This window comes from Cheilinus undulatus, linkage group 21 (assembly GCF_018320785.1).
Source record: "Cheilinus undulatus linkage group 21, ASM1832078v1, whole genome shotgun sequence".
Lineage (NCBI taxonomy): Eukaryota > Metazoa > Chordata > Actinopteri > Labriformes > Labridae > Cheilinus > Cheilinus undulatus.
This window is the reverse complement of record NC_054885.1, coordinates 49,604-76,995: the sequence shown is the minus strand read 5'-3', so window position 1 is coordinate 76,995 and position 27,392 is coordinate 49,604. Positions and strand designations below refer to the sequence as shown.

At 43.1% G+C, this 27,392-nt stretch overlaps 1 protein-coding gene across 1 annotated transcript; it reads left to right on the top strand.

Annotated features, from left to right (window-relative positions):
* The first annotated feature begins 140 nt into the window (after positions 1 to 140).
* Positions 141 to 26,448, top strand: maptb (microtubule-associated protein tau b). The gene is made up of 10 exons (XM_041817434.1): positions 141 to 297; positions 920 to 994; positions 9,336 to 9,373; positions 9,459 to 9,516; positions 13,360 to 13,439; positions 14,997 to 15,146; positions 15,952 to 16,033; positions 16,347 to 16,456; positions 24,511 to 24,678; positions 24,748 to 26,448. The coding sequence occupies exons 1-10, from the start codon at positions 141 to 143 to the stop codon at positions 24,778 to 24,780; spliced, it is 951 nt and encodes a 316-aa protein (XP_041673368.1). The 3' UTR covers positions 24,781 to 26,448.
* The last annotated feature ends 944 nt before the right edge of the window (positions 26,449 to 27,392 follow it).

Below are 27,392 nucleotides of genomic sequence, written 5' to 3'. Positions count from 1 at the left end.
TCACAGCGGTGAGTATATTGATTATCTGTCATCAGTCTGACCCCATTCTTAGAGTTCACCAGGTCTAGCAGTAATGTGGCCTCTAACTGGTCCATCCCTGATCACCAGTATTCCCATCAGGATTATCTGAGTTTCCTTTGATGACTGTTCAGTGCGCAGGTGCAGCAGGTTACCATGGTAATAGCCGGCTGGTCTCCCAGCATGCAGCGGGGGCAGCAGAGCGCCCCCTCCTCAGAGACGGCATCAGTTGGAAGTGCAGCAGGGTGGAGCAGCAGACGGACGGACACCAGCCAGGAGGTAAGACGGAGAACCGACCTGCACGCGTGGGTTTGATCTTTCTGAGTGTCTGTGGCTGTCTCCATGTCTGCCTCTCTCCCCCTCATTCTCCTCTCTCCTCCTCTCTCTCCCTCTGTCTCCTCTCTCCTCTTCTCCCTCTGTCTCCTCTCTCCTCCTCTTCCTCTGTCTCTCTGCCCCATGCTTCTCTGCCGCTCCATGCTTGGAGGTTTTTGGGGGCGCGGCTGCAGCAGCAGACGATCTCTGCGGTGTTTTCCGCTCTCTGACCGCATGTCTGCACTGCATTGGCAGCACAAGCGCCGCTGCTGTGCCGCTCATTATCCTTTGGGCCGATTTAGCTTCAGATGTTAATGACAGGAGAGGCGTTGGCCTGCACGTGGATGTGCGTATGCTTGTGTGAGAGAATGATTGACAGCTAGAGGAGAGAGAGATTCTAATAGAGTATGAATTTACTGCATCATCATCATGGAGGCTTCACTGTGTTACTGAGCATGCTCGCTGACTCCTCTCTAACTATTCTCTCTCACATCCTCCCCTTCCTCTCCTCCTTTTTTCACCTTCTCCCATCTCCCCTCATCTTATTTCCTCTCCCCCTCTCTTCCTCCTCTCCCTCCCCCGTTTGCAGTCGGAGTTATGATGGATGGATCTTCGGCCCCCGTTAAAGGAGGTCCGGCCCCTGCAGACCAGAGCATGTCTGGAGGTTGGACCAGTGTCAGCTGCATGCTTTTTCTGTTGTCTCTTCCTTCCTGCTGACTAAACTCACTGGACTGAGATCAGACTGTAGTGAAGTTTAATTAGTGTAACCATGGTTACACAAAAATGACTGAGTCTGCTCAACAAATCTACAAAAAGATCATTTTTTCTTAAACTTAAAAAAATCATACTAATATAACCAAATCTAACCAATCAGCTGACATTAATATACCTGTCAGTGGTAGGGATGTTCCTGTTGGCCGTTAGAACTGTCAGTGGTAGGGATGTTCCTGTTGGCCGTTAGAACTGTCAGTGGTAGGGATGTTCCTGTTGGCCGTTAGAACTGTCAGTGGTAGGGATGTTCCTGTTGGCCGTTAGAACTGTCAGTGGTAGGGATGTTCCTGTTGGCCGTTAGAACTGTCAGTGGTAGGGATGTTCCTATTGGCCGTTAGAACTGTCAGTGGTAGGGATGTTCCTGTTGGCCGTTAGAACTGTCAGTGGTAGGGATGTTCCTGTTGGCCGTTAGAACTGTCAGTGGTAGGGATGTTCCTGTTGGCAGTTAGAACTGTCAGTGGTAGGGATGTTCCTGTTGGCCGTTAGAACTGTCAGTGGTAGGGATGTTCCTATTGGCCGTTAGAACTGTCAGTGGTAGGGATGTTCCTATTGGCCGTTAGAACTGTCAGTGGTAGGGATGTTCCTATTGGCCGTTAGAACTGTTAGTGGTAGGGATGTTCCTGTTGGCAGTTAGAACTGTCAGTGGTAGGGATGTTCCTATTGGCGGTTAGAACTGTCAGTGGTAGGGATGTTCCTGTTGGCCGTTAGAACTGTCAGTGGTAGGGATGTTCCTGTTGGCCGTTAGAACTGTCAGTGGTAGGGATGTTCCTGTTGGCCGTTAGAACTGTCAGTGGTAGGGATGTGTTTAATTGCATTTAGCCATTTCATTATAGTGGCTCTACACAATTCACCTTGTACTTGAAAAATATTATTTATGTTTTCATGTATTTATTTGACAGTGGTAAACTTGGTTCCTGCTGGTAAATGATGTCAAACTCCCAACTATGACTGTCATTCCCATCTAAAACAACCTTTCAAAGACCCTAGACTCCTTAAATTACTTTCTAATTACTTGTTCTTTCACGTTTATTATTATTATTGTAATTATCAGTTGTAGTATAAGTTGTTGTAGTGATAGTGGTAGTAGTAGTACTGGTAGTGGTAGGATAGGTAGTGGAAGAAGTAGTAGTAGTAGTAGTAGTACTACTGTTGGTGGTGGTGGTAGTAGTGGTTGTAGTAGTAGTAGTGGTAGTAGTAGAAGTGGTGGTGGTGGTAGTAGTCGAGGTATGGTAGTAGTAGTAGTAGTAGTAGAAGTGGTGGTAGTGGTAGTAGTAGTGGTAGTGGTAGAAGTAGCAGTAGTGGTAGAGGTACTAGTAGTAGTAGCAGCAGTAGTAGTAGTGGTAGTGGTAGTAGTAGTAGTAGCAGCAGCAGCAGCAGCAGTAGGAGCAGCAGCAGTGGCAGGCAGTAGCCCATCATGGCAGCAGCAGCAGCAGCAGTGGTGGCAGTGGCAGCAGCAGAGCAGCAGTGGTGGCAGCAGAAGCAGCAGTGGCAGTGGCAGTGGCAGCAGCAGCTGCAGCACAGGCAGCAGCAGCAGCAGCAGCAGCAGCAGCAGTGGCGCAGCAGCAGTGGCTGTGGCAGCAGCAACTGCAGCACAGGCAGCAGCAGCAGTGGCAGTGGCAGCAGCAGTGGCAGTGGCAGCAGCAGCAGCAGCAGTGGTGGCAGCAGCCCATGGCATGCAGCAGTAGCAGAAGCAGCAGCAGCAGTGGCAGGCAGTGGCAGCACCAGCCAGCAGTGGCAGAGGCAGCAGCAGCAGCAGCAGCAGTGCTAGTGGCAGCAGCAACTGCAGCACAGGCAGCAGCAGCAGCAGCAGTGGCAGTGGCAGCAGCAGCAGCAGCAGTGGCAGTGGCAGCAGCAACTGCAGCACAGGCAGCAGCAGCAGCAGCAGCAGCAGTGGCAGTGGCAGCAGTGGCAGTGGCAGCAGCAGCAGCAGCAGCAGTAGCAGCAATGGCAGCAGCAGTAGCAGTGGTGGTGGCAGTCATGGTGGCAGTGGCAGTAGCAGCAGCAGTGGCAGTGAAGGAGTAGCAGTAGCAGAAGTAACAGAAGTAACAGTGGAAGTGGTAGTAGTGGCAGTGGCAGTAGCAGTAGCAGTAGTGGTGGTGGTGGTGGCAGTAGTCATGGTAGTGGTAGTAGTGGCTGTAGTAGTAGCAGTAGTGGCAGTACCAGCAGTGGTAGTGGCACTGGTGGCAGTAGCAGTAGCATTGGCAGTGGCATTGGTGGCAGTAGCAGTAGCAGTGGCAGTCAGTGGTGGTGGTGGCAGTAGTCATGGCAGTGGCAGTGGCAGCACAGGCAGCAGTGGCAGTAGTGGTCAGGCAGTGGCAGTGGCAATGGCAGCAGCTGCAGTGGCAGTGCCAGTGGCAGTAGTGCAGGCAGTGGTGGTGGTAGCAGCAGCACTGGCAATGGCAGTAGCATTAGCAGCAGCAGTGGCAGTGGAGCAGTGGTGGCAGTGGCAGCAGCAGCACTGGCAGTGGCAGCAGCAGCAGCAGCAGCAGTGGCAGTGGCAGCAGCAGCAGCAGCAGCAGCAGTAGGGCCAGTGGCAGTAGCAGCAGCAGAGGCACAGGCAGAAGCAGCAGAAGCAGCAGCAGCAGCAGCAGTGGTGGTGGCAGTCGGCAGTGGCAGCTGCAGCAGTGGCTGTAGTGGCAGCATAGCAGAAGCAGTGGCAGTGGCAGTGTGGTGCAGTGGCAGCAGCAGTAGCAGCAGCAGTAGTAGTAGTAGTAGTAGTGGTAGTAGAAGTAGTAGTGGTGGTGGCAGTAGTTGTGGTAGTGGTAGTATAGGTAGTGGTAGTAGTAGCAGTACTGGTAGTGGTAGTAGTAGTAGAGCTAGTAGTAGAAGTAGTAGTAGTGGTGGTGGTGGTGGTGGTGGTAGTAGTCATGGTAGTGCTAGTAGTAGTCGTAGTGGTAGTATAGGTAGTAGTAGAAGAAGTAGTAGTAGTAGTAGTAGTAGTGGTGTTAGTAGTATAGGTAGTGGTAATGGTAGTAGTAGCAGTGGAAGTAGTGGTGGCGGTGGCAGTAGTCGTGGTAGTGGTAGTGGTGGTAGAAGTAGTAGTACTGGTAGTGGTGGTGGTGGTGGTAGTAGTAGTAGTACTGGTAGTGGTAGTGGTGGTAAAGTAGTTGTGGTGGTGGTAGTGGTAGAAGTAGTAGTAGTGGCAGTGGTGGTAGTAGTTGTAGTACTGGTAGTGGTGGTGGTGGTGGTAGTAGTCATAGTAGTGGTGGTGGTAGTGGTGGTGGTAAAAGTCATGGTAGTGGTACAGTAGTAGTAGTAGTAGTAGTAGTAGTAGTAGTAGTTGTGGGGGTGGTGATGGTAGTGGTAGTGGTAGTAGTAGAAGTGGTAGTGGTAGGAGTAGTAATAGTTTAGGTAGTAGTAGAAGTAGTAGTAGAAGTGGTGGTGGTTGTAGTCGTGGTAGTGGTAGTGGTGGTAGTAGTTGTAGTACTGGTTGTGGTAGTGGTGGTAGTAGTAGTAGTAGTAGTAGTGGTAGAAGTAGTCGTAGCAGTAGTGGTAGTAGTTGTAGTAGAAGTAGTAGTGTTGGTGGTAGTAGTCGTGGTAGTGGTAGTAGTAGTAGTAATAGTAGTAGTGGTGGTGGTGCAAGTAGTGGTGGTGGTAGTAGTAGTAGTAGCAGTAGTGGTAGTAGTTGTAGTAGAAGTAGTAGTGTTGGTGGTAGTAGTCGTGGTAGTGCTAGTAGTAGTCGTAGTGGTAGTATAGGTAGTAGTAGAAGAAGTAGTAGTAGTAGTAGTAGTAGTGGTGTTAGTAGTATAGGTAGTGGTAATGGTAGTAGTAGCAGTAATAGTAGTAGTGGTGGTGGTGCAAGTAGTGGTGGTGGTAGTAGTAGTAGTACTGGTAGTGGTAGTGGTGGTAAAGTAGTTGTGGTGGTGGTAGTGGTAGAAGTAGTAGTAGTGGCAGTGGTGGTAGTAGTTGTAGTACTGGTAGTAGTGTTGGTGGTAGTAGTAGTAGTAGTAGTAGTAGTAGTAGTAATAGTAGTAGTGGTGGTGGTGGGAGTGGTGGTGGTACAGTAGAAGTAGTAGTAGTAGTAGTAGTAGTATTAGTAATAATGGTAGTGGTGGTAGAGGTAGTATAGGTAGTAGTAGTGTTAGTAGTAGTAATGGTATTGGTAGTAGTCGCGGTAGTTGTAGTAGTAGTGTTAGTGGTACTAGTAGTAGTAGTAGTAGTCGTGGCAGTGGTAGTTGTAGTGGTAGTGGTAGTATAGGTAGTAGTAGTGTTAGTGGTGGTATTAATAAATTATTATGATGATAGTTTTTATAGTTATTTCAACTAATAAATTAATATAAAAAGTATAAAAATAAAATATTGCATTACTATTATTATTACTATTATTCCTACTAATTATAATAATAACCATAATAATATAAGAATTTGATATTTACTACTTTCTTTACATAGTTTTTTCCTACAGGCCTTTAATCAGAGTATTTATCCTTCTTCCTGAGGCACTCTCTTTGGCACCTTTGACGTTTTTTAAACCTGGTTCCCTGTCGTCTCCTCACCCCTGTATAGACCATGTATGGGACATGATCCCTTTGCCTGTCATGGTCTCTGGGTACAACGTTAAGGATAACCTATGGCTCATCTACAGAGCACCTGTAGTCATTGATAGCTGGATTTCCAGCTGAGTCTGATTTTCTATAGAAAAGAAAGTCAAAGCAGTATTGTTGGTTCAGTGGGAGTCTTTCTACAGGACGTCTCCATGGATTGCTGTTCCTCTGACTCCATTAGCGGCTGCATGGTGTCTGGTCTTCCCAGTTAAGATGCTTGTGAAAAGCCAGAGTGGCAGCTTTGATCCCCATGTCTTCATATTGCTTGTGGTGTCTTGAGCTCACTTCTAAGTGGACCCCTGTTGCAGGCAGACTTTGTGTCTACCAACATAGTTCCAGCCAAAATCAACACTGATGCATTTTTTGGGGGGGGGGGGCAAGGAAACCCTTGTCACCTTTTTGCAGCCAAACGGGCCCGTCTCTGTACGGCTCTTTTCTTGTTGCAGCAGTCTCTGGACAGCCAACACTGCAAGAGGCTTGAAGGGGAACCTGAAGAAGCATTTAGGGCTTTGGGCAGATGGGAGGATGTGTTCCTCAGAAGCCCATAGGTTCCAACATTGAGCCTGGTTAACTTTGGGGGTGGACACTTGGATGGTCTGTACCACGTCTAATGGTCACCACCTGCAATTCTGCAACCTGCTATTGTAGGTATGTACTTGTACGCTTTAATCTGTGTGGCGAATGTTTGATGGGTGTGTTGTACTTATTTGACTTTCTGCTTTCTTTTTTCTTCTGTACCTTCGCTTTTGTTTTTAACTTGCCTATGATTGTGAAGCACATTGTGCTTCTTTGTGAAATGTGCTATAGAAATAGAAATAGTAAAGTTTGACTTGACTTGCAATGATCTCCGAAGCCTAACGCCACCACAGAAGGAACTGTCCTGTGGGAAGGCTGGCGACTGCTCCATGGGGCAACCTAGCTAGCTGTTGAGGAATCTTTGGAAGGGCAAATTTCAAGGATTACATGCTGGCACAGGTGTTTTATAGATGAGCCGTGGGGCGTGGGGTATCCACAGACCGTGAGGAGCAGGGGGACCAGATTCCAGACAGGTTCAGTACCAGGGTGGAGAGAACCAGGGTTCCTGTAACGCCACGTTTACATTTTATAAATGAGTTTATTGTAGAGGTTTTAATAGAGTCCTGTTTTCTGATGTGTCGGTCACATAATTGAATTTCTGTTTCTTACCGTGGCGTTCTGATTGGCTCCTCCTCTTGTGTGATCATGTGTCTGCTTGATGATGAAGTCTCTGCTTCCTGTCGTTACCATGGTGATGTGTTTGGTACCATGGTGATGTCTTCAATGGCATCCTCGTTACCATGGTGATGTGTTCAGTGACATCCAGTCAGTGTTTGTCTTCGTGTCCTGTTGTCTCCTCTTCTGGTCCCCCGTCTCCCCTGCCCCTCCCCGTCTCCTCTCTTCTCCCCCTCAGACCTTGACAACATTTCTCTGGCTCCCTCAAATGGAGGAGCAAAGCAGGATGAAGGTGAAGTGATGAGGAGCAGCCAGCAGAAGCAGGAGAGGAGAGAGGAGGAGGAAAAGCTACAGCTCCCTAGCCCCCTTTCAACAGCTCCCTCTGATAAAGGAGGAGTTCATAAAAAACACATGGAAGAAGAAGGAGGAAAAAAGCAGGAGGTCTCAACAGAGGAGGACCAAGAGTTAGGAGTTGCAAAAGAGGAGAAGGAGCAGGGCAACAAGTACCAAACACCTCCTCCTTTAGAGCAGGAGCAAAAAGAAGGAGACAGGGAGGAGGTGAGAGGAGAGGAGCAGAAGCAGGGGAAGAAGGCAGTCAATGGAGAAGAGGAGGGGCAAGTGAGAGAAGGAGAAAAGGAGGCTGAAGAGGAGAAGGATGGCAGAGGAGGTGAAGACCAGGAGGAGGTGTTGGAGTTTCTTGCAGAATCCTCCTGCTCCTCCACTCCTCCTGATGAAGGAGGAGTGGAGGAGGGGAAGCAGATGATGAAGGAGGGTCCAGGAGAAACTGAGGAGAAACAGATGATGAAGGAGGGTCCAGGAGAAACTGAGGAGGAACAGATGATGAAGGATGGTCTAGGAGGAGCTGAGGAGGAGCAGATGATGAAGGATGGTCTAGGAGGAGCTGAGGAGGAGCAGATGATGAAGGATGGTCCAGGAGGAGCTGAGGAGGAGCAGATGATGAAGGATGGTCCAGGAGGAGCTGAGGAGGAACAGATGATGAAGGATGGTCTAGAAGGAGCTGAGGAGGAGCAGATGATGAAGGAGGGTCCAGGAGGAGCTGAGGAGGAACAGATGATGAAGGAGGGTCCAGGAGGAGCTGAGGAGGAACAGATGATGAAGGAGGGTCCAGGAGGAGCTGAGGAGGAACAGATGATGAAGGATGGTCCAGGAGGAGCTGAGGAGGAACAGATGATGAAGGAGGGTCCAGGAGGAGCTGAGGAGGAGCAGATGATGAAGGAGGGTCCAGGAGGAGCTGAGGAGGAGCAGATGATGAAGGATGGTCCAGGAGGAGCTGAGGAGGTGGAATCTTCAGAGCTCTGTCCTGAGGATTTAGCGGCAGACTCAGCAACTCCTGCTGAGGAGGAGAAGCTCAACCTCCAGGAGGAGAAAGCAACCACACCTGTCCAGCAGGCTCCGTCCTCTTTTCAGCCATCTGCTAATGGGGAGGTGCCTGCAGGTAAACCAAGTATTCCTTCCCCCGGAACAAAAGCTACGCCCACAGGAGCCGCCTCTGTCAGGAAATCAAGCCCCTCCTCCACGCTAAGACAGGCTGCACTACCCAGGAAATCAAAAACTCCTCCTCTGAATAAAGGTCTGAACCCTCCCTATTCTATAAACCCCTCTCCCTCTTCTGTGTCGCTTTTACCAACATTTCAGGTTTTTGACTCCTTTATTTTGAAAGTGACACAGACTTGACACTTCCTGTCCACCTTTCTTATGTTTTCATGGGAATGTGAGTCTTTTCACCACTGTTACTTCCTTATTACAACTAGTACTTCCTGTCTGCCACAGCCCCCCTCCCCCACCCCACACTGATTGGTTAGAGTTCCCATGATGCAGCTGGATTCCTCATCCTGATAAGATCAGGAAGTGAGACGTGATTGATTCAGGATAGAATTAGGGCCCAAACAGCGAACCTTGATGCGAGGACCTTTTTGTAACTAATCATTATTTTGTTTCCATAGAAATTTCCTGGTTCTGAGTCTGATCCTGGTTCTAAAAGTACTGGGGTTCTGGTTCCTGATCAGTCCTGGTATTCTGGTCTGGCATCTTTAGTTCAGGTTCCAGTTTATTTTTACAGACAAAAAAAAAAAAAAAAAAACACGGAGAAACTAAAACAGTGAGGATGAGATCTATGAGACACAACATGGAGATACAGATGTGGTCGACATCCATCATGCATCCATCCAACCATCCATCCATCCATGGATGGATGGATGGATGGATGGATGCATTTACAGACCAGATCCAAACCAGTTAAAAAAGTTAAAACGTTTCTAATTTGTCATCAAAACACGTTGGATCATAATTGACAATCAATTCTCAATAAACAATCTGGTTTAGGACATAAAAGAATTTTTAAAAATGTATAATCAAGATGATCTGGAGTTTGTGTCATGGAAACTTTACTAACCAATCACTTCACAGTCTGAGGTTGTTGCAAAGAAAATATGACTATTAATAAATTCATATTTTTATCACTCTGACTCTTCTGTCCAGATAAGGCGGCAAAGGGAACAACCGAAGATGGCGTGAAGGTAACACTGACATCATAGAAATAGTCATCATTGCTATAAAAAATCATCATTATAATAATTTTGAAAAAATGTGTTTGTGTTAAAGGCCTCCAAGACAGCAGGGGGAGCCAGAGCAGCTAAGATCATCTCAGCTAAGAGTACAGGTACAACACCAGTAACACCAGTTAAAACAGATCAATAAATCCATACTGTGTTGTTAAAACCACGATGTTAAACGATTAATCAAACACACATATTTACAGATAAATATAATTAATTACACATATTTACTGATAAATATAATCAATCACACATATTTACTGATAAATATAATCAATCACACAAATTTACTGATAAATATAATCAATTACACATATTTACTGATAAATATAATCAATTACACATATTTACTGATAAATATAATCAATCACACATATTTACTGATAAATATAATCAATCACACATTAACTGATAAATATAATCAATCACACAAATTTACTGATAAATATAATCAATCACACAAATTTACTGATAAATATAATCAATTTCACATATTTACTGATAAATATAATCAATTACACATATTTACTGATAATATAATCAATCACACATATTTACTGATAAATATAATCAATTACACATATTTACTGATAAATATAATCAATCACACATATTTACTGATAAAAATAATCAATCACACATATTTACTGATAAAAATAATCAATCACACATATTTACTGATAAAAATAATCAATCAAATATTTACTGATAAATATAATCAATCACACATGTACTGATAAATATAATCAATCAAACATATTTACTGATAAATATAATCAATTACACATTAACTGATAAATATAATCAATCACACATTTACTGATAAATATAATCAATCAAACATATTTACTGATAAATATAATCAATTACACATATTTACTGATAAATATAATCAATCACACATATTTACTGATAAATATAATCAATCACACAAATTTACTGATAAATATAATCAATTACACATATTTACTGATAAATATAATCAATTACACATATTTACTGATAAATATAATCAATCACACATATTTACTGATAAATATAATCAATTACACATATTTACTGATAAATATAATCAATCACACAAATTTACAGATAAATATAATCAATTACACATATTTACTGATAAATATAATCAATTACACATATTTACTGATGAATATAATCAATTACACATATTTACTGATAAATATAATCAATCACACATATTTACTGATAAATATAATCAATCACACAAATTTACTGATAAAAATAATCAATTACACATATTTACTGATAAATATAATCAATCACACATATTTACTGATAAAAATAATCAATCACACATATTTACTGATAAAAATAATCAATCAAATATTTACTGATAAATTTAATCAATCACACATTTACTGATAAATATAATCAATCAAACATATTTACTGATAAATATAATCAATCACACAAATTTACAGATAAATATAATCAATTACACATATTTACTGATAAATATAATCAATTACACATATTTACTGATAAATATAATCAATTACACATATTTACTGATAAATATAATCAATCACACATATTTACTGATAAATATAATCAATCACACATATTTACTGATAAATATAATCAATCACACAAATTTACTGATAAATATAATCAATTACACATATTTACTGATAAATATAATCAATTACACATATTTACTGATAAAAATAATCAATCACACATATTTACTGATAAAAATAATCAATCAAATATTTACTGATAAATGTAATCAATCACACATTTACTGATAAATATAATCAATCAAACATATTTACTGATGAATATAATCAATCACACAAATGTCCTGATAAATATAATCAATCACACAAATGTCCTGATAAATATAATCAATCACACAAATGTCCTGATAAATATAATCAATCACACATATTTACTGATAAATATAATCAATCACATATTTACTGATAAATATAATCAATCACATATTTACTGATAAATATAATCAATCACACATATTTACTGATAAATATAATCAATCACATATTTACTGATAAATATAATCAATCACACAAATGTCCTGATAAATATAATCAATCACACAAATGTCCTGATAAATATAATCAATCACACAAATGTCCTGATAAATATAATCAATCACACATATTTACTGATAAATATAATCAATCACATATTTACTGATAAATATAATCAATCACATATTTACTGATAAATATAATCAATCACACATATTTACTGATAAATATAATCAATCACATATTTACTGATAAATATAATCAATCACATATATTTACTGATAAATATAATCAATCACACATTAACTGATAAATATAATCAATCACACATATTTACTGATAAATATAATCAATCACACAAATTTACTGATAAATATAATCAATTACACAAATGTCCTGATAAATATAATCAATCACACATACTTACTGATAAATATAATCAATCACATATTTACTGATAAATATAATCAATCACATATTTACTGATAAATATAATCAATTACACATATTTACTGATAAATATAATCAATCACACATATTTACTGATAAATATAATCAATCACATATTTACTGATAAATATAATCAATCACACATATTTACTGATAAATATAATTAATTACACATATTTACTGATAAATATAATCAATCACACATATTTACTGATAAATGTAATCAATCACACATTTACTGATAAATATAATCAATCAAACATATTTACTGATAAATATAATCAATCACACATTTACTGATAAATATAATCAATCACACATATTTACTGATAAATATAATCAATCACACAAATGTCCTGATAAATATAATCAATCACACATTAACTGATGAATATAATCAATCACTTATATTTACTGATAAACATAATCAATCGCACACATTTACTGATAAATATAATCAATCAAACATATTTACTGATAAATATAATCAATCACACAAATGTCCTGATAAATATAATCAATCACACAAATGTCCTGATAAATATAATCAATCACACATATTTACTGATAAATATAATCAATCACATATTTACTGATAAATATAATCAATCACATATTTACTGATAAATATAATCAATCACACATATTTACTGATAAATATAATCAATCACATATTTACTGATAAATATAATCAATCACATATATTTACTGATAAATATAATCAATCACACATTAACTGATAAATATAATCAATCACACATATTTACTGATAAATATAATCAATCACACAAATTTACTGATAAATATAATCAATTACACAAATGTCCTGATAAATATAATCAATCACACATACTTACTGATAAATATAATCAATCACATATTTACTGATAAATATAATCAATCACACATATTTACTGATAAATATAATTAATTACACATATTTACTGATAAATATAATCAATCACACATATTTACTGATAAATGTAATCAATCACACATTTACTGATAAATATAATCAATCAAACATATTTACTGATAAATGTAATCAATCACACAAATGTCCTGATAAATATAATCAATCACACATTAACTGATGAATATAATCAATCACTTATATTTACTGATAAACATAATCAATCGCACATATTTACTGATAAATATAATCAATCACACATTAACTGATAAATATAATCAATCACACATTAACTGATAAACATAATCAATCACACAAATTTCCTGATAAAATTTAATCAATCACACAAATTTACTGATAAATATAATCAATCACACATATTTACTGATAAATATAATCAATCACATATTTACTGATAAGTATAATCAATCACACATATTTACTGATAAACATAATCAATTACACATATTTACTGATAAACATAATCAATCACACATATTTACTGATTAAGTTTTATACGGTTTAACCATGACAACTTATTCACCTGTCCACCTGTGTATCAGAGTCCGTGGACGGTGGAGGAAGTCCAGGAAGTCGCTCTCCCGCCAGCAGATCCTCCACGCCAAACAGAGATGTCAAGAAGGTCAGAACACCTGGATGTTAACGTGTTACCCATCCGTTTGTTTGTTTACCTGTGTGACATTCTGATTACCCAGCAGTATGTTTGTTTACCTTATTGTTGGTACCGTTCTGTTTGTTTGTCAGGAGAAAATCTTTCTAAAAACTTACAGTCAAAACAAATACAGCAGTCCGGGGTACTTGTCTTCCTGTAGAGGACCCTCACAGCAGTCAGGGGTACCAGTCTTCCCGTAGAAGACCCTCACAGGAGTCAGGGGTACCAGTCTTCCCGTAGAAGACCCTCACAGGAGTCAGGGGTACTAGTCTTCCTGTAGAGGACCCTCACAGCAGTCAGGGGTACCAGTCTTCCCGTAGAAGACCCTCACAGGAGTCAGGGGTACTAGTCTTCCTGTAGAGGACCCTCACAGCAGTCAGGGGTACCAGTCTTCCCGTAGAAGACCCTCACAGGAGTCAGGGGTACTAGTCTTCCTGTAGAGGACCCTCACAGCAGTCAGGTTTACCAGTCTTCCCGTAGAAGACCCTCACAGGAGTCAGGGGTACTAGTCTTCCTGTAGAGGACCCTCACAGCAGTCAGGGGTACCAGTCTTCCCGTAGAAGACCCTCACAGGAGTCAGGGGTACTAGTCTTCCTGTAGAGGACCCTCACAGCAGTCAGGGGTACTAGTCTTCCCATAGAGGACCCTCACAGCAGTCAGGGGTACCAGTCTTCCTCGGTTAGGGTTAGGGTTAGATTGGTTTAGAGTTCAGGTGCCTTGGTTAGGGTTCCTTGGTTGGGGTCCTGGTCTGAGTCAGGTTTAGAGATGCATTTCTTTAAGTGTCCACTGTCTGGCATAAAGCCCAGACCTGTGAAACTTTATAGTAAAACCAAAACAGTTTTAGTCTCCTGACAGCAGAACTAGAGGTTTGTAACACCTGATTCAATGATCCATTAATCTGCTTAAAGGGACGTTGCCTTCTCCAAATCTCTGCTGCTTCAGCTGCTAACCTTTGACCTCTCAGTGGAGTTTAAGGCTGTTGACACATTTTAGAGATTTGTCAGGTAAATTCTAGATGAACAGTGTGTTGTGTAGTTTAAGTTACTAAGCAACGGTCCCATGGTTGTCTGATCTGGTTTCAGTTACAGTTTCTAGTCCGGTCTTACCTTTGTGTTAGAACTTATTTACCAGTCTGTGGTCAGTGTCGGATATGATGACCGTATTTTAACCCTAGTATCACTGACCAAAACCTTGTATCTCCATTTTTCCTGATTTTTTTTTCATAAATCAGAACTATTGGGTCGCCTTTGACACCTGTCAGTGGTTTTAACCTGTTTTAAAGCAATAAAAAGTGTCACAACCCTAAACCATAACTATGACCATTCACTGTTAAAGTAATTGAAAAATAACAGCTTTTTTTGTTTGTTTGTTTGTTTGTTTGTTTGTTTTTGATTCATTGAAAATATTTTGGACACATGAGGCTTTGGCTCAACACCAGCATTATGCTCTTTGGCCAGTAAGACATTAACTCAGCACTGTCACTGGTTCAGTCCTGGTTTGAATGGTGCTGTTAATATGCTCCTGCAGGTGGCAGTGGTCAGAACCCCTCCCAGGTCGCCAGGCTCTGCTCGTGGACGCACACCCCCCCTACCCTCCCACCCAATGCCTGACCTTAGCAACGTGAAGTCAAAGGTCGGATCTACCGAGAATCTCAGACACACACCTGGAGGGGGCAAGGTAACACACCTGGAGAGGGTTAGGAAACACACCTGGGAGAGAGATAGGTAACATACCTGGGAGAGCGATAGGTGACACACCTGGGAGAGGGATAGGTGACACACCTGGAGAGGGATAGGTAACATACCTGGACAGGGTTAAGGGTTCAGGCCATTGACCCAGAGTCTGGTTTATTTGACCAGCATTAATGTAGATATACCAAATGCAGGTACTGTGCCCAGGTCTCTGGAGGTGGCCTCAGGTTATTCATGAACTTTGTATTGGTCCAGAGACGAGCACAGCCATGTTCGAGTACGGGGTCATCATCAGTTAGTAGAGCTTTAAAGTCTCTTCATCAACCACCATATCTGTGCAGCCTCTGATCTGTAGGTAGATGCTGAAGTAGGAAGAGAGTCGTTGTTGGAGTCTCTAACAGAATCAAAATGTCCATAGTAACTCTATGAGCCACATGGAGCAGAAACTGATGTTGACCTGAGCAGTCGCCATGGTTGTCTCTTCTTCTTTCTTCTTCTTGGAGGACTTAATACCAACTACAAATTTACTGTATCAGACTGTACACACATCAGTGTACTCAAGGAGAGAATGGTGTTACTGGTGTGAAAGCAGACTGGTGGAGGAAAGGGGAGAAGGGAGGAGCCATGCTTGAACACAGTCAAATCAATCATTTGTGATGTTAAACGCTCCGATCATCCAAACTAGTAGACTCACCAGTAGAAATTAAAGTTGTGGACTAGATAAAAAACCTTTCATTTCCCTAATGTCTAAAGATACATCTCCTCCTAACAACTGCTCTGTTTGTGTGCAGGTTCACATTGTCAATAAGAAGATTGATGTGAGTACCGTAACGTCAAAGTGTGGCTCCAAAGACAACATCCGCCACAAACCAGGTAACGCACACGCTCAGTACTGAGACGGACTAGGTGACGGACTGGTACCATAGTTACCTGTATTGTAGTAACATCATCTCAGTCTGGGTTGGTGTCTCTGATGTCCAGCTCCGATTGGATGACGTGTCTTTGAAGTCCAGCTCTGATTGGATGATGTGTCGTTGAAGTTCAGCTCTGATTGGATGATGTGTCGTTGAAGTTCAGCTCTGATTGGATAATGTGTCGTTGAAGTCCAGCTCTGATTGGATGATGTGTCTTTGAAGTTTAGTTCTGATTGGTGGATGTGTCTTTAAGGCCCTTCTCTGATTGACAGGTGGAGGAAAAGTGGAGATAAAGTCAGAGAAGGTGGATATTAAAGGAGTCCAGTCTAAAGTTGGATCGTTGGATAACGTCACTCACGTTCCGGGTGGAGGAAAGAAGAAGGTGAGCGCCAAAACACGCCAAACACATGCTAACTACATGCCATCATCATTATATGATATGTCAAGTTTTGTTAGTGTTATTTCTGGTTTATACAAGTCTCTGAGCATTGCTCGCATTGTTGCAAGATGGCATAAGAGTGGAGGGATAGTGATTAGACATGATGAGAGTATAAAATATGAAAGGATTTAATGAGGGAGATAAGATCATTTAGGATAATAAATCTTTATTATACATGCTATACATCATGACTGATAGGCAGTGAGATCAACAAATGCAGGTGAGGCATTTTACCACAGAGAGCCTTCTTACAGCATTGAGTTACAGTGAATAAATTAATAACTTGCAGCATCTGAGTACAGTAAGTAGACTGAATTAGTTATTAGTATGGTAAGTACTATTTTTCCAGAAAATACACCATTTTTCCCAGAAATTGTTGCAATTACAAATGTTTTTGGTACACACGTTGATTTCCTTTATGTGCATTGGAACAACACAAAAAAGCAGAAGAAAAAAGCCAAAATTGACATAATTTTACACAAAACTCAAAAAATGGGCCAGACAAAATTGTTGGCACCCTCAGCTTAATATTTGGTTGCACACCCTTGGGAAAAAAAAAACTGACACCAATGGCTTCCTATAACCATCAACAAGCTTCTCAACTGGAATTTTGGACCACTCTTCTTCTCCAAACTGCTCCAGGTCTCTCAGATTTGAAAGGTGCTTCTTCAACAGCAGTTCTGAGATCTCTCCATAGGTGTTAAATGGGATTTAGATCTGGACTCATTGCTGGCCTCTTCAGAACTCTCCAGCTTTGTCTCCAACCATTTCTTGGTGCTTTCTGAGGTATGTTTGGGGTCATTGTCCTGATGGAACACCCATGACCTCTGACCCAGACCCAGCTTTCTGACACTAGGCCCTACATTACGGCCCAAAATGTTATGATAGTCTCCAGATTTCATGATTCCTTGCCCCTGGCACCCAGTGCCAGAGGCAGCAAAACAACCCCAAAACATCCTTGAAGCTCCTCCATGTTTGACTGTAGGTACTGTGTTCTTTTCTTTGTAGGCCTCATTCTGTTTTCTGTAAACAGCAGAATGACGTGTTTTTCCAAAAAGGTCTACATTAGTCTCATCTGTCCACTAAATGTTCTCCCAGAAGGATTGAGGCTTACTCAGGTACATTTTTGCAAACTCCAGTCTGGCTTTTTTCTGTCTCTTTGTCAGCAGTGGGGTTCTCCTGGGTCTCCTGCCATAGCGCTTCATCTCATTCAGATGACCACGTATGGTCCCAGCTGACACTTTTGCACCCTGAGTCTGCAGGACAGCCTGAATTTGTGTGGAAGTTGACTGTGACTGCTGAGTAGTCGTCGGAGTGACTCTGTGACTGTTGAGTGGTCATCAGAATGACTCTTTGACTGCTGAGTGGTCGTCAGAATGACTCTGGGACTGTTGAGTGGTCAACAGAGTGACTCTGTGACTGCTGAGTGGTCATCAGAATGACTCTTTGACTGCTGAGTGGTCTTCAGAATGACTCTTTGACTGCTGAGTGGTCGTCAGAATGACTCTGTGACTGCTGAGTGGTCATCAGAATGACTCTTTCACTGCTGAGTGGTCATCAGAATGACTCTTTGACTGCTGAGTGGTCATCAGAATGACTCTTTGACTGCTGAGTGGTCATCAGAATGACTCTTTGACTGCTGAGTGGTCATCAGAATGACTCTTTGACTGCTGAGTGGTACTCAGAATGACTGTGACTGCTGAGTGGTTGTCAGAATGACTCTGTGACTGCTGAGTGGTCGTCAGAATGACTCTTTGACTGCTGAGTGGTCGTCAGAGTGACTCTGGGACTGTTGAGTGGTTGTCAGAGTGACTCTGTGACTGCTGAGTGGTCTTCAGAATGACTTTTTGACTGCTGAGTGGTCGTCAGAATGACTCTGTGACTGTTGAGTGGTTGTCAGTTACTCTGACTGTTGAGTGGTTGTCAGAATGACTCTTTGACTGCTGAGTGGTCGTCAGAATGACTCTGTGACTGTTGAGTGGTTGTCAGTTACTCTGACTGTTGAGTGGTTGTCAGAGTGACTCTGTGACTGCTGAGTGGTCATCAGAATGACTCTTTGACTGCTGAGTGGTCATCAGAATGACTCTGTGACTGTTGAGTAGTTGTCAGAGTGACTCTGTGACTGCTGAATGGTCATCAGAATGACTGTGACTGCTGAGTGGTCGTCAGAATGACTCTGTGACTGTTGAGTGGTTGTCAGAGTGACTCTGTGACTGCTGAGTGGTCATCAGAATGACTCTTTGACTGCTGAGTGGTCATCAGAATGACTCTGTGACTGTTGAGTAGTTGTCAGAGTGACTCTGTGACTGCTGAATGGTCATCAGAATGACTGTGACTGCTGAGTGGTCATCAGAATGACTCTTTGACTGCTGAGTGGTCATCAGAATGACTGTGACTGTTGAGTGGTTGTCAGAGTGACTCTGTGACTGCTGAATGGTCATCAGAATGACTCTTTGACTGCTGAGTGGTCGTCAGAATGACTCTGTGACTGTTGAGTGGTTGTCAGAGTTACTCTGACTGTTGAGTGGTTGTCAGAGTGACTCTGTGACTGCTGAGTGGTCATCAGAATGACTCTTTGACTGCTGAGTGGTCATTAGAATGACTCTTTGACTGCTGAGTGGTTGTCAGAATGACTCTGTGACTGTTGAGTGGTTGTCAGAATGACTCTGTGACTGTTGAGTGGTTGTCAGAATGACTCTGTGACTGTTGAGTGGTTGTCAGTTACTCTGACTGTTGAGTGGTTGTCAGAGTGACTCTTAGACTGCTGACTGGTTGTCAGAAAGATTCTGTGACTGCTGAGTGGTCGTCAGAATGACTTTTTGACTGCTGAGTGGTCATCAGAATGACTCTGTGACTGTTGAGTGGTTGTCAGAGTGACTCTGTGACTGCTGAGTGGTCATCAGAATGACTCTTTGACTGCTGAGTGGTCATCAGAATGACTCTTTGACTGCTGAGTGGTCATCAGAATGACTCTGTGACTGTTGAGTGGTCGTCAGTTACTCTGACTGTTGAGTGGTTGTCAGAGTGACTCTTTGACTGCTTAGTGGTCATCAGAATGACTGTGACTGTTGAGTGGTTGTCAGAGTGACTCTGTGACTGCTGAGTGGTCATCAGAATGACTCTTTGACTGCTGAGTGGTCATCAGAATGACTCTGTGACTGTTGAGTAGTTGTCAGAGTGACTCTGTGACTGCTGAATGGTCATCAGAATGACTGTGACTGCTGAGTGGTCGTCAGAATGACTCTGTGACTGTTGAGTGGTTGTCAGAGTGACTCTGTGACTGCTGAGTGGTCATCAGAATGACTCTTTGACTGCTGAGTGGTCATCAGAATGACTCTGTGACTGTTGAGTAGTTGTCAGAGTGACTCTGTGACTGCTGAATGGTCATCAGAATGACTGTGACTGCTGAGTGGTCATCAGAATAACTCTTTGACTGCTGAGTGGTTGTCAGAATGACTCTGTGACTGTTGAGTGGTTGTCAGAGTTACTCTGACTGTTGAGTGGTTGTCAGAGTGACTCTGTGACCGCTGAGTGGTCATCAGAATGACTCTTTGACTGCTGAGTGGTCATCAGAATGACTCTGTGACTGCTGAGTGGTCATCAGAATGACTCTGTGACTGCTGAGTGGTCGTCAGATTGACTCTTTGACTGCTGAGTGGTTGTCAGAATGACTCTGTGACTGCTGAGTGGTCATCAGAATGACTCTGTGACTGTTGAGTGGTTGTCAGAGTGACTCTGTGACTGCTGAGTGGTCATCAGAATGACTCTTTGACTGCTGAGTGGTCATCAGAATGACTCTGTGACTGTTGAGTAGTTGTCAGAGTGACTCTGTGACTGCTGAATGGTCATCAGAATGACTCTTTGACTGCTGAGTGGTCATCAGAATGACTGTGACTGTTGAGTGGTTGTCAGAGTGACTCTGTGACTGCTGAGTGGTCATCAGAATGACTCTTTGACTGCTGAGTGGTCATCAGAATGACTCTGTGACTGTTGAGTGGTTGTCAGAGTGACTCTGTGACTGCTGAGTGGTCATCAGAAAGATTCTGTGACTGCTGAGTGGTCGTCAGAATGACTTTTTGACTGCTGAGTGGTCATCAGAATGACTCTGTGACTGTTGAGTGGTTGTCAGAGTGACTCTGTGACTGCTGAGTGGTCATCAGAATGACTCTTTGACTGCTGAGTGGTCATCAGAATGACTCTTTGACTGCTGAGTGGTCATCAGAATGACTCTGTGACTGTTGAGTGGTCGTCAGTTACTCTGACTGTTGAGTGGTTGTCAGAGTGACTCTTTGACTGCTTAGTGGTCATCAGAATGACTGTGACTGTTGAGTGGTTGTCAGAGTGACTCTGTGACTGCTGAGTGGTCATCAGAATGACTCTTTGACTGCTGAGTGGTCATCAGAATGACTCTTTGACTGCTGAGTGGTCATCAGAATGACTCTGTGACTGTTGAGTAGTTGTCAGAGTGACTCTGTGACTGCTGAATGGTCATCAGAATGACTGTGACTGCTGAGTGGTCATCAGAATAACTCTTTGACTGCTGAGTGGTTGTCAGAATGACTCTGTGACTGTTGAGTGGTTGTCAGAGTTACTCTGACTGTTGAGTGGTTGTCAGAGTGACTCTGTGACCGCTGAGTGGTCATCAGAATGACTCTTTGACTGCTGAGTGGTCATCAGAATGACTCTGTGACTGCTGAGTGGTCATCAGAATGACTCTGTGACTGCTGAGTGGTCGTCAGATTGACTCTTTGACTGCTGAGTGGTTGTCAGAATGACTCTGTGACTGCTGAGTGGTCATCAGAATGACTCTGTGACTGTTGAGTGGTTGTCAGAGTGACTCTGTGACTGCTGAGTGGTCATCAGAATGACTCTTGGACTGCTGAGTGGTCATCAGAATGACTCTGTGACTGTTGAGTAGTTGTCAGAGTGACTCTGTGACTGCTGAATGGTCATCAGAATGACTCTTTGACTGCTGAGTGGTCATCAGAATGACTGTGACTGTTGAGTGGTTGTCAGAGTGACTCTGTGACTGCTGAGTGGTCATCAGAATGACTCTTTGACTGCTGAGTGGTCATCAGAATGACTCTGTGACTGTTGAGTGGTTGTCAGAGTGACTCTGTGACTGCTGAGTGGTCATCAGAATGACTCTTTGACTGCTGAGTGGTCGTCAGAATGACTCTGTGACTGTTGAGTGGTTGTCAGAGTTACTCTGACTGTTGAGTGGTTGTCAGAGTGACTCTGTGACTGCTGAGTGGTCATCAGAATGACTCTTTGACTGCTGAGTGGTCATCAGAATGACTCTTTGACTGCTGAGTGGTCATCAGAATGACTCTGTGACTGCTGAGTGGTCGTCAGAATGACTCTTTGACTGCTGAGTGGTCATCAGAATGACTCTTTGACTGCTGAGTGGTCATCAGAATGACTCTGTGACTGTTGAGTGGTTGTCAGAGTGACTCTGTGACTGTTGAGTGGTCATCAGAATGACTCTTTGACTGTTGAGTGGTTGTCAGAATGACTCTGTGACTGTTGAGTGGTTGTCAGTTACTCTGACTGTTGAGTGGTTGTCAGAGTGACTCTGTGACTGCTGAGTGGTCATCAGAATGACTCTTTGACTGCTGAGTGGTCATCAGAATGACTCTGTGACTGCTGAGTGGTCATCAGAATGACTCTGTGACTGCTGAGTGGTCATCAGAATGACTCTTTGACTGCTGAGTGGTCATCAGAATGACTCTGTGACTGCTGAGTGGTCATCAGAATGACTCTGTGACTGTTGAGTAGTTGTCAGAGTGACTCTGTGACTGCTGAATTGTCATCAGAATGACTGTGACTGCTGAGTGGTCATCAGAATGACTCTTTGACTGCTGAGTGGTCGTCAGAATGACTCTTTGACTGCTGAGTGGTCGTCAGAATGACTCTTTGACTGCTGAGTGGTCATCAGAATGACTCTTTGACTGCTGAGTGGTCATCAGAATGACTCTGTGACTGTTGAGTAGTTGTCAGAGTGACTCTGTGACTGCTGAATGGTCATCAGAATGACTGTGACTGCTGAGTGGTCATCAGAATAACTCTTTGACTGCTGAGTGGTTGTCAGAATGACTCTGTGACTGTTGAGTGGTTGTCAGAGTTACTCTGACTGTTGAGTGGTTGTCAGAGTGACTCTGTGACCGCTGAGTGGTCATCAGAATGACTCTTTGACTGCTGAGTGGTCATCAGAATGACTCTGTGACTGCTGAGTGGTCATCAGAATGACTCTGTGACTGCTGAGTGGTCATCAGAATGACTCTTTGACTGCTGAGTGGTTGTCAGAATGACTCTGTGACTGCTGAGTGGTCATCAGAATGACTCTGTGACTGTTGAGTGGTTGTCAGAGTGACTCTGTGACTGCTGAGTGGTCATCAGAATGACTCTTTGACTGCTGAGTGGTCATCAGAATGACTCTGTGACTGTTGAGTAGTTGTCAGAGTGACTCTGTGACTGCTGAATGGTCATCAGAATGACTCTTTGACTGCTGAGTGGTCATCAGAATGACTGTGACTGTTGAGTGGTTGTCAGAGTGACTCTGTGACTGCTGAGTGGTCATCAGAATGACTCTTTGACTGCTGAGTGGTCATCAGAATGACTCTGTGACTGTTGAGTGGTTGTCAGAGTGACTCTGTGACTGCTGAGTGGTCATCAGAATGACTCTTTGACTGCTGAGTGGTCGTCAGAATGACTCTGTGACTGTTGAGTGGTTGTCAGAGTTACTCTGACTGTTGAGTGGTTGTCAGAGTGACTCTGTGACTGCTGAGTGGTCATCAGAATGACTCTTTGACTGCTGAGTGGTCATCAGAATGACTCTTTGACTGCTGAGTGGTCATCAGAATGACTCTGTGACTGCTGAGTGGTCGTCAGAATGACTCTTTGACTGCTGAGTGGTTGTCAGAATGACTCTGTGACTGCTGAGTGGTCGTCAGTATGACTTTGTGACTGTTGAGTGGTTGTCAGAGTGACTCTGTGACTGTTGAGTGGTCATCAGAATGACTCTTTGACTGTTGAGTGGTTGTCAGAATGACTCTGTGACTGTTGAGTGGTTGTCAGTTACTCTGACTGTTGAGTGGTTGTCAGAGTGACTCTGTGACTGCTGAGTGGTCATCAGAATGACTCTTTGACTGCTGAGTGGTCATCAAAATGACTCTGTGACTGTTGAGTGGTTGTCAGAGTGACTCTGTGACTGCTGAGTGGTCATCAGAATGACTCTTTGACTGCTGAGTGGTCATCAGAATGACTCTGTGACTGCTGAGTGGTCATCAGAATGACTCTGTGACTGTTGAGTAGTTGTCAGAGTGACTCTGTGACTGCTGAATTGTCATCAGAATGACTGTGACTGCTGAGTGGTCATCAGAATGACTCTTTGACTGCTGAGTGGTCGTCAGAATGACTCTTTGACTGCTGAGTGGTCGTCAGAATGACTCTTTGACTGCTGAGTGGTCGTCAGAATGACTCTTTGACTGCTGAGTGGTCGTCAGAATGACTCTGTGACTGGTGAGTAGTTGTCAGAGTGACTCTCTGACCGTTGAGTGGTCACATTTTGTGACCGGGGTGTTTGGTGTCTGCAGTATTGTTACCTGCCTCTTTCCTGATCCTGGACCGGTGTAGTTCATGGATGGGGGGATAAGTTGGTCCCAACAGTTCCCTCAGCAAACCCCATTATCCATTGCAGTCTGTTCTTGTCCTGTTTGGTGGCAGATCCAAACCAGACAGAGATGGGAGTGGAGAGAACAGATTCAATGATGGTGGTGTAGATAATGATTAGTAGCTCCAGACAGTGTCTAAGTGGGAGGTACACCTCAGGTCCCTGGGGGTTGTAGATCCTAGAAACGTGAGGATGTCTGCAGCATGAACAGTTTCAGGATGATGAGGGGGGTAGATAAGGGAGGTCCCCCTTAAGTAAACAAATTCCTCCATGATTAATCCGTTCTTTAACATCTCCTCTTTTTTTGTCTGTTTTTTATTGACAGATTGAGAGTCAGAAGTTGACCTTCAGAGAGAATGCCAAGGCTCGTACCGACCACGGTGCTGACATCATTGTCCAACCTGACTCTTCCCCTCATCGCCTTAGCAACACTTCCTCCCCTGGAAGCCTTAATGCTGCTGAAGCTCCGCCTCTCAATGACCTGGCCGACCAGGTGAGAGACTTAATGAATCAGACTAACGGAGACACATTTAAATACATAACAAATTCTTCCTCTCCTCAGGTGTCTGCCTCCCTCGCCAAGCAAGGCCTGTGATTTGATAACCCTGTACCTACAGACCCCGCCCCCTAATGTTACCAAGGAAACACCCTGATGGAAGAAAGAAAAAAAAACATGATTCTGCCTTTTTTATCACAACCATCAGCTGATGTCACACCAACAAATCAGAGGTTTTATGAAGACAAAACGATACTTCCTGATCACAGCCAATCAGAGCACAGCCAATGAACGCTCACAGCCAATCACAGCCCATCCAATTTTCTTCAATAAACTACAGTGTTCAGACAACAGGTGAGCAGTGTTTGCACCAACAAAGAAGAATACTGTCCACATATTTCAGAGTCAGTGTAGACAGTATCGATCTGCATCCAGGAAAGATGCTAGGCTAGTTACTTCTCCCTGCTTCTAGACTTAAAGTTAAGCTAGGATAGGCTAGCTATTTCTCCCTGCTTGTAGGCTTAATGCTAAGCTAGGCTAGGCTAGTTGTTTCTCCATGCTTCTAGGCTTAATGTTAAGCAAAGCTAGGCTAGGCTAGTTATTTCTCCCTGCTTGTAGGCTTAATGCTAAACTGGTAAATTAAGTGAGTAACTACTAGCCATGCTAATGAGGACTAAACTGGCCTCTCTAGTCAGACAAACCAAGTAAGTTTCAATGTTTTCAAGGGACTTGACTTGATTCCAGGTAAAGTATAAAGGGTTGAGGGTCCTTCAGAAGAATAAACTTTCCTTGAGGAGTAGCTTAGGATCCCCAACAAGCTCTAGAAGGGTCTGACTGATGTAAATACTGCTCAACTTCCTGCTGACAACCAATCACTTCATGGAAAACAAGCCTGGTCTAACCAATCAAGAAGCAGGCTTTCTCTAGGACTCACCGAGAGGCTTTGAAACTGTCTGGAGTTTATTTCGGAAAATCTGCTCTTTCACATTTAAAACCTTTGAACATGATAATCCTAAAAACAGAGGAAACCAGCGTCAACGAGCAGGTTAGCTTCATAAAACCTCTCCAAGTAAATCACTGTCACTCAACTGGATTTCTATGATTATGAATGTCATATCTCACCATCATACCCATCCCTATCAATAATATTTGTTTCAGCAATGCCTATTCCTATCGTAAATTTCATTTGTGCTGGTGATACCCATCCTTATCATGAAAGGCTTTTTGTTCAGGTGATACCCATCCTTATCATGAAAGGCTTTTTGTTCAGGTGATACCCATCCTTATCATGAAAGGCTTTTTGTCCAGGTGATACCCATCCTTATCATGAAAGGCTTTTTGTCCAGGTGATACCCATCCCTATCATGAATGATGTTTGTCCAGGTGATACCCATCCCTATCATGAATGGCTTTATGTCCACGTGATACCCATCCCTATCATTGAAAACACGCAGACAGAAGTTTGATTCCAGGTGCCAAATCCACATCGTCTGTCTCTATGCTTGTCGGCTGTCAAAGTGCTTTGTATGAATAAAGTTTCTCTTGAATGGGACAGATTTGTTGACAAATAAAGATGAATTTGAGTCGAGAGTGTTTCATGGTTCCTGTTTATAGAAAAACATGCGGGGAGATGAAGAGCAAATGTATTATTTCTGGGGGTTTTTTAGAATGAAGGACAGATATTTTTTTTTTCCAATGATGGAAGTACCCTGTATGAAGTACTGCGCCCCCTGGTGGAGTTTAAATGATGGTTTTATTTATTAAGGGAACAAAGCCATTCAAACCTACCAGGCAACACATCATGACGTCATCTGAAGAAATTCAAGAACAGGCCATTGACATCAGTCTGGAAAAGGTTACAGACATTTCTAAGGCTTGGGACTCCAGCCAACCATGCTGAGAGCCATTATCCACAAATGGAGAAAAATGTGAACAGTGGTGAACCTTCCCAGGAGTGGCCCCTGTTTCAAACTGGTTCACATGTTGTGGTACAGGGTACCACAGACCTTAAATACCCTTTTTCCTCCCAGATGGCACCCCAGCCTCCTTGAGTCATCTGAGGTTATGGTCACCCTGGAACCACTTAGTCCTGCACAGTCCTCAAGTGCCTTCACCAAGTGAGAGCCTTTAGGCCCCCAGGGTAGGCATACCTTTTGAAACCTGACCCAAAGCTTGAGCGGCCATGTGCGAAGCAGGTCCAGCAGCCCCACCTGGGCAGCTGCTGCAAGGAGGATTTACATCCTCTGCCACTGCAGCCTAAATGACCCCAAATGAGGCAACTAATTGAAACTTGCCTGTTACTTTTGTCTCCTAAACTCCTCAGAAACAAGGGTGTTGGACCCTCAACTGCAGGTGGAACCCAAACCCCAGAGTCCTGATTACCCATGGACATTAGGTCTGTGAGCCTCAGGCATTGAGGTGCCCAACGGTGATATGCTGGCGGAGGAGAGCACGCTGTCAGGGCTGGTAGGCTTCAGGTCGTTGCGCTGTTGAAAAGGCAGAAAAGGTGGCAGTCCAGGTCTGATGTCCAGGACTGTAGGAAGGGCCCCTCAGTGACCAGCCCCAGCTGCCCTGGCTGGTGTGCAGCCAGTGGCATCGCACCAACAGGTGTGATTACTGTAACAAAGCATCACCAAACATGGTAGTGGTCTGGACCAGGACCTGGACCACTAGAACCATGAATTCTGCTCTCTGGCAGAAAATCCTTAAGA

What these genes read in the sequence shown, in the direction of transcription:
- maptb (XM_041817434.1), top strand. Translation starts at nt 141, where the DNA reads ATGACTGTTCAGTGCGCAGGTGCAGCAGGTTACCATGGTAATAGCCGG. An exon ending in AGACCAGAGCATGTCTGGAG is followed by an intron (nt 995 to 9,335) that starts GTTGGACCAGTG and finishes TCTTCTGTCCAG; the next exon opens with ATAAGGCGGCAAAGGGAACA. An exon ending in CGGGTGGAGGAAAGAAGAAG is followed by an intron (nt 16,457 to 24,510) that starts GTGAGCGCCAAA and finishes TTTTATTGACAG; the next exon opens with ATTGAGAGTCAGAAGTTGAC.